We start from the raw sequence: 7,799 nt of genomic DNA on the forward strand, positions 1-7,799 counted from the left end.
TTGTATAGTTCGCTAAATGTCACATCGAATGTTTGATCGGATGTTAGAAGAGGTTTTCGGATACGGAATGAAAAAAATAATTTCATTACTCACCTGAAAAACGCGAGACGAATCTTTTGAGCCTAATTAAGCTGTCATTAGCACATGTAAATTACTGTAGCACTTATGACTAATCATGGACTAATTAGGCTCAGAAGATTCGTTTCGCGATTTCCATGCAAACTGTATGATTAGTTTTTATTTTTATTTGTATTTAATACTCCATGCATGTGTCTAAAGATTCGATGTAACATTTTTGGGAAAAATGTTTGGGAACTAAATCAGGCCTAAGTATTAACTTAAAAAAAACTTGAAAATGTACAAATATGATTTTTTTAAAGCAACTTTCTTATATAGAATTTTTGAAAAAACATAGTAGTACCATTTAATTATTTGAAAAGCAAATGAACATGAAAAGAGAGAGAGAGAGATGAGTTGAGAAAAAGAAAGGATTAACACAGTGCGTGCCATGATCGTGACTCATGAGCCTTTTGCCATTCGGTGAGTGCACCGTGTGCCACACTGCATAGCACGGTAGCAGGCTATCAGCCGAAGCCGCAGCCACGCAAGCATGCAAACCAGCACAACACAACACAAATCTGGGAAAGCCGTGCAGCGAGCGTCATCGCGTCTCCGGCTCCGCACCGCGCCGCGCCGAATCAGCGCTGTGTCAGCCACCCCACCTACCCTGATCGCAACGCCACGCGTGCGAGAGCAACGAGCCAACGAGGCGACAGAAAGCGAAAGCAATCCACGTCACCGGCGGCGAGCCGTCCATCCAAATCCAAGCGATGGCTGCACACGGAGAACAGAAAGAAAGAGAGAGAAAAAAAAAAAAGAGAATGGTGCCAAAATGGGATGGCCCCCACTTGCAGCGGCTGAGGTGGGAATGGGATGTTCAAGAAGCAATCCACTTGCGCAGCACTAGCCCACCACCGCCTCCGCCGACCCCGATCCCCATCCATCCCGCCAGCGACCGAGCAGGGTCGCCGTCGTTCGCCGTCGTCCTGCTGCTTCCGCCGCATCCATCCCGGTGAGCAGTCACATCCTCCGCCACCGCCGCCTGCGCCGATCCCCATCCATCCCTCCAGCGAGCAGGGCGGGCGCCGTCGTTCCTCCTGCTGCTTCCGCCCGCATCCATCCTGGTCACTGGTGAGCACATCCTCCGCCACCGCCGCCTGCGCCTGCGCCGATCCTCATCCATAGCGCGAGCGAGCGTTCCTCCTGCTGCTTCCACCGCATCCGTTACGCACATCCTCACTTTTTTTCTCGAATTTGCGTTAACCCTAGCTTCTGTTCTAGAAATTTGCCTCAACCTTAATACTAAAACAGTTTGATGGTTCCCAAAAAGTTTCCCATGTTAAGAAAGCTTGGTTACGCACTAGGATTTCATGATTTGTCTATCTCTTTGCACCACCAAAGGCACCAAGCTGATATCCTGGTTGCAGCAGCACCATGGGTGGAGAAGATGAGTTTCGCAGTGTTAAAAATGATCTAGTGATGGGGGTTCTGATGGCAAAAGGATGACTTGGGGCATTTTGGGGTGAAGGAAGGCTAGGCACAAACCCTCTTGAGAGGACAGTGGTGGGTTATAGCTCATGTTTAGGTTTGTTCTAAGGGATGGTATTTATCACACCTGGACAATACGATTTTGGTAAACCTTTCTAGCTAGATTTTTGGTTCTAGAAAGGGAATAAGTTGAATGTTGTGAGGATCATTGATGATTTGGACCACTTGTGCCGTTAACTCTCCTAGCGCATAAAGCTTATGTTTCCCTAAATGCAACCGACCAGTTAGATGAAGGGTTGTTACTATGAATTGATATACATAACTTGTATTTGAGGTGAACATGTTAACTCGAACAATTACATATTGCATGGTTTCTGTGACAAACTGTATACATCATCCTAGTATAATGAACAAGCTTAGCACAACTTGAATCTTGGGTCATGTTTTGCCTTGGTTCAAAGGTTTGCATCATGTCATCAATATGTCATATAAAGTGTAAAATTGTTTGTGGAATGCTAGACCTTAGCTATTTTCTTTTATATTGCCAGTGAAAATGGAAGGAAATGCTAGAGGCGGTGGGCATTCTGAGGCACTGAAGAACTACAATCTAGGAAGAACTTTAGGTATTGGTTCATTTGGAAAAGTGAAGATTGCAGAGCATAAGCTTACAGGGCACAGAGTTGCTATAAAGATCCTGAACCGTCGCCAAATGAGAAATATGGAAATGGAGGAGAAAGGTACCTTCCTTTTATAAAGAGACCACTTTAATCAATCTATTATCTTCTGTGTTCATGATCATATGTTACCTGCTTCCTATAGTGGTCTGATATGTGAACTGTCTCCAAAATTTTGAGCTAATCTAATAGTCAAGACAAAATTTGTACTGATTCTAGGATACATTTTGTTTGTTAAGAAGAAAGTTCACTTCCTGCTAATGCTTGTGAGTGTAGTCATTCTTCCTGGTAAAGAAGAAATTTTATGGTTTTACCTTCTTCGAATGCTTTTGAGCTGGAAATTCTACAATCTGGAATTTCATGCTTGCCAAATGCTAAGGCCTGACTTCATTTTTTCTTATTGTTTCTTGTTTACAGCAAAGAGAGAAATCAAGATATTGAGGTTGTTCATTCATCCCCATATCATTCGCCTTTATGAGGTCATATACACTCCTACGGATATATATGTTGTGATGGAGTACTGCAAGTTTGGAGAACTGTTTGATTACATTGTTGAGAAAGGCAGGTTGCAGGAAGATGAGGCTCGCCGAATCTTCCAGCAGGTACTTGACCTTACTCATTTCTTTCACTTGTTAAATGTGCTCTTTTAGCATTTATTTCCAACTTCAATGCTTGCTTATTTTCATCATTCAAAACCTATGGAGCATAAGCATGCCATTCATATTCGTCGTGTGGAGGTTTTGTGTGTGGTGTTCATAATTAATTGACTCAGGTTCACATGTAATCGGCTTGCTTTTAGCTTCTAACCTTATCATTGAATTTTAAATTTGTGGGATGGAGTGATGTACTAAATCAAACTTTTGATTAATTCCTAAGTCTTCACTGTGTTGGTGTAATCATTGGCATGTGATTTTAACCTGAAATGGAGAGAGGGACATACATTATTTTATGGGAACTTAGAGTTTTTCATTGCTCTGATTTTGTTGAATACATATACATTATTTCTCTTAATATTTAGAAGGTAAAATTTTATGGAACAGATTATATCTGGGGTTGAATACTGCCACAGAAACATGGTGGTTCATCGTGATCTGAAGCCAGAAAACTTGCTACTGGATTCAAAGTATAACGTAAAGCTTGCTGACTTTGGTTTGAGTAATGTCATGCATGATGGCCATTTTTTAAAGACAAGCTGCGGGAGTCCGAATTATGCTGCTCCAGAGGTATTTTTTTTGTATCACTGTGAGACTATATCTTCTTGCTCCTTTACATGCAATATTTTTTCTTATTATAGTATTATGGTCCCTTTGCAGGTGATCTCTGGTAAATTATATGCTGGACCCGAGGTTGATGTATGGAGCTGTGGAGTGATCCTTTATGCTCTCCTTTGTGGTACTCTTCCATTTGATGACGAGAATATCCCCAACCTATTCAAAAAGATAAAGGTGAGATAAATTTATGTAGGCTAACCAGACCTTATAAACTCTTATGCTGACTAGATGGTCCTTAAAATATCTAAGTTTTTATTATTATTCTGTATATTTGAGTATTTGACCTGCTTGTTTGGTGTTCCAGGGTGGTATATATACTCTCCCAAGTCATTTATCTGCTCTGGCCAGGGATTTGATCCCAAGGATGCTTGTTGTTGATCCAATGAAGAGAATCACAATTCGTGAAATTCGAGAGCATCAATGGTTTCAGATTCGCCTTCCTCGTTACTTAGCAGTGCCTCCACCAGACACAGCACAGCAAGCCAAAATGGTACTTTGTGTCACATTCTTAACGAGTTGTTCATTAATGTATCAAACTTTATATACTAATATAATTTTCTTGAGATATACTTATAGAGTATGATAAATAATGTTTTGCCAACATAAAACCGTATAAAGCAGTGGTGAAAGGCATTTTGAATAACATTTTATGATATGAGGCTTGTGGAGTATTTTCTTGCTAGTAGTAGTTTATCTTAGCAGAAATCCTTCATGAGATGTAAAAGAAGCAGATAAGTTTTCACTTGCAATATCACTTATTACATGTTTGATTTTTTATAATTATCTTGCCACTTTGCTAATATCTTGATATATGACCTTCTTTGAAGATTGATGAAGATACCCTTCAAGACGTTGTAAACTTGGGTTATGAAAAGGACCATGTGTGTGAATCTCTGCGCAATAGACTGCAAAATGAGGTATATGCAAGCAAATGAACTGTTCATCCTTTTTAATTATCATATTGCTGATTTTAGACCATTTTCCAGGCAACTGTTGCATATTATTTGCTATTGGACAATCGATTCCGAGCTACCAGTGGCTATCTGGGAGCAGACTATCAAGAATCATTGGTTAGTTCAAATTTACACCATTTTTGTCTGACATAATTTGCAAAATGTTTAATTAACTGTCTGACCTTACGGTTCATTAGGAGAGGAATCTTAATCGCTTTGCTTCATCAGAATCAGCAAGTTCAAATACAAGGCATTATCTCCCAGGAAGCAGTGATCCTCATGCCAGTGGTTTGCGCCCACATTATCCTGTTGAAAGAAAATGGGCTCTTGGACTTCAGGTCTTGCATGATGTTCTCTTTTACTACTACTTTTGTGACACACTGAAATTTGTGCTGACGTATATCACTTATCCAACAGTCTCGAGCTCAGCCTCGCGAGATAATGATTGAGGTCCTAAAGGCACTTGAAGACTTAAATGTCTGCTGGAAGAAGAATGGACAGTACAACATGAAGTGCAGATGGAGCGTTGGGTATCCTCAGGCCACTGATATGTTAGATGTCAACCACAGCTTTGTTGATGACTCAATTATAATGGATAATGGCGATGTAAACGGGAGGTTACCTGCTGTGATCAAGTTTGAAATCCAGGTGTGCAATTTCAAATTCTAGCACTGCTGACTTAAAAAGTTTGTTACAGCAATATTTTTTTTTTTCTAGATATTCAACTAAATATTGTTGTCATAGTTAAATCCTTGGATTAAAGATCCCATTGGAATGACAAAAGAATGCCTCACCTTTTAGGTTCAATCATGAGTTGATGCATTGTTGCCAATATGTGTTGTCTGCTCATGCCATTTTGAACCAGCAATTTTTAACTTTAAATACTAAAAAGTACCAGTTAGCCATATATTATACTTTTAGCCTAGTATAGTATCATTCGAATGGTGTAGCTGTTGTATTTGGTATGTATTATATATTTTTTGTATATCTGGCTGTCGAATTACTGATTCCGTTTCTTTTCTTCAGCTTTACAAGAGCAGAGACGAGAAGTATCTGCTGGATATGCAGAGAGTTACGGGGCCTCAGCTCCTTTTCCTGGACTTCTGTGCAGCCTTCCTTACCAAACTGAGGGTTCTATAGTACCCCGTGTTGGCTTCAGTGAATAACCAAACCTAGGGTTTTATCATGTGCGGTTTTTCACTGCAATAATGAATAAAGGACACCATGTAAATAGGCAGCTGTGACTTTCTTCCCGGCCCTTAGATAGAGAAGGTTGTTGTTTGAGTGACTAGTGTTATGTTGAGCACCAAAATGTTGGTTGTTACAGGCTTACATAGTATATAGATCTTGATAAGCTATCTGGGTGGGCGAATGCTTGATATCTAATTTTTTGCAGGCTGCAGCTATACTGCTGGTGATGCTGCAGTACAAGCTTTTCTTTTTGCTCCTGCACACGGTTATTATGCGTGTGCATGGAAATTTTGCTACTGCTAGAAAGAAGCTAGGTAAGAATATCAGCCCCTTGCTGCCGGGTTGTGGTATAAATGTAGATGACAGCAAATTTAGTGAAATATCAACAAATGTAGTCGTATGATCATGCTCATGTCCCCCTATGGAGAATCGAGGTATCCTTTCTCTTGTCTTGTGCATATCATCGCTAGAGAATTCATCATATTGTCTTGTACTATTTCGATGTGCACCATTACTCTATAAGGCCCTTCAAAAAGGTTTTCGTTATAAGAAACTAATTGTCATACTTTTTTGGTGTGTAAATTCAGTTAATCTGGAGGGAGGCTTTATTGTTTGAAGTATAAATTTTCTTGCGAATACTTCAGCAAAGCTAAGTCTAAGTAGCCAACTACGCGCCATTAAGTTGATGAGCATTTTTTTCATAATTTGTGCCCCATGCACATTGTTTGTTTGTAAAATACATGGCTACTCCCTAAACTTATGTAGTGGTGTCATCCGTGAACTTGAAAATTGCACGTTTAGGCCCGTGAACTTGGTTTAATGTAGTACCCGGTCCAAACGTCCTTGGACTGCGTTTGACTGCCAATGTGGCATGCCACGTAGGCAACATTTTTGCTCTTAGCTCATTCCACATCACAACATGACGCATATATCTTCTTGTAGCTATATGGTGACACCAGAATCCCCCAAAAAAAACAATCATCAAATCATTCTTCCCTCTCATTCTTCTCCTTGTATGTATAGAAAACGCGGTCCCGATTAGCAATTGCCTTTGCTCCCTGCTCCAAAATAACCTTATCCTTATGCAACGGGCACTTGATCAACAACATCTTCTTCCGGCGACTTCAAGACGGGGAAGAGCTTGGGGAATCCATGGGGATGCCTGGCGTGCAAGACGCATTGCGCTGCCTCCCGTCGCTAATCCGGCCGCACTGTGCCACCGTTAACCCCGTTGCACTACACTGCCTCCTTCCGCTAATTTCACCGCTGAGGCTGTCACAGCCGCTACCTCTCGGTCTTCTTCCGCTAACCTCACCGTTGAAACCCTTGCCGATTTAGGGATATTTTAGGGGATTTGGGTTGAAATACACTGGTAAGGGCAAGTTATGTGCAAGGTATATGTGGAGGGGTTGAGCACAAAAATGTTGCCTACGTGGCATTGCCATGTTGTAATGCCATGTTGGCGGTCAAACGTGGTTAAAGGAGGATTGGACCGGTGGTGGTATATCAAACCAAGTTCACGGATCTAAACGTGCAATTTTCAAGTTCATGGATCTAAGTGACACCACACCACAAGTTTAAGGACCGGCCATGTATTTCACTCTTTGTTTTACTTTCACTTGTTAGAGCATCTCCAATAGAATGGCCAAATTAGACTCTCCAAATACCCATAGTCACCTCTCCAACTGATTTGGAGAGCCAAACATGTTCCTCGTTCCAACAGTCTCTCCATCTACACACTCTATTTTAAGTATATGCCGTTGGGACCTACATATTAACCTCTACTTCTTCCTCCTCTTTCTCCCGCAACCATCGCCAAGTTGCCCTCTTGGCGACGTCGATGACGGCGACAGAACTGTGTGCACGCGATGTAGCTGCGGTGGCGACGAGAGGTGAGAAGCCGCCGACGGCAAATCCGTGCATGCGCGAGGCGCGCTCGTGCACGAGACGGCAGATCCGTGCGCGCGTGTCGACGGTGACAGCGAGGGACAATGAAGACTACGGCGGCGACGACAGCGGTGGCGAAGAGAGGGGAGAAGCCAGCGACAATGAATCTGTGCGCAAGGAGGGCTCGGTGACGACGGCAAGACGATAGTCGCTAGGATGGACCTGTGTGCAAGGAAGGTGATGACGGCGCTGGGCGAGTTACATTGTCTACCGGT

The 7,799-nt window shown here is 42.0% G+C and overlaps 1 protein-coding gene across 1 annotated transcript; it reads left to right on the forward strand.

Annotated features, from left to right (window-relative positions):
- The first annotated feature begins 935 nt into the window (after positions 1-935).
- On the forward strand, positions 936-6,078 carry LOC4345873 (serine/threonine protein kinase OSK4-like). Its single transcript, NM_001422607.1, has 11 exons — positions 936-1,191; positions 2,097-2,285; positions 2,640-2,824; positions 3,263-3,445; positions 3,536-3,667; positions 3,798-3,983; positions 4,321-4,410; positions 4,480-4,563; positions 4,644-4,784; positions 4,864-5,094; positions 5,473-6,078. Exons 2-11 carry the CDS (start codon positions 2,102-2,104, stop codon positions 5,584-5,586), a joined length of 1,530 nt encoding a protein of 509 aa, NP_001409536.1. The 5' UTR covers positions 936-1,191; positions 2,097-2,101; the 3' UTR covers positions 5,587-6,078.
- The last annotated feature ends 1,721 nt before the right edge of the window (positions 6,079-7,799 follow it).

Source organism: Oryza sativa, chromosome 8, assembly GCF_034140825.1.
Source record: "Oryza sativa Japonica Group chromosome 8, ASM3414082v1".
In the NCBI taxonomy this organism is placed as follows: domain Eukaryota; kingdom Viridiplantae; phylum Streptophyta; class Magnoliopsida; order Poales; family Poaceae; genus Oryza; species Oryza sativa.

What these genes read in the sequence shown, in the direction of transcription:
- LOC4345873 (NM_001422607.1), top strand. Translation starts at nt 2,102, where the DNA reads ATGGAAGGAAATGCTAGAGGCGGTGGGCATTCTGAGGCACTGAAGAAC. An exon ending in CTCGCCGAATCTTCCAGCAG is followed by an intron (nt 2,825 to 3,262) that starts GTACTTGACCTT and finishes TTTATGGAACAG; the next exon opens with ATTATATCTGGGGTTGAATA. An exon ending in TGATCAAGTTTGAAATCCAG is followed by an intron (nt 5,095 to 5,472) that starts GTGTGCAATTTC and finishes TCTTTTCTTCAG; the next exon opens with CTTTACAAGAGCAGAGACGA.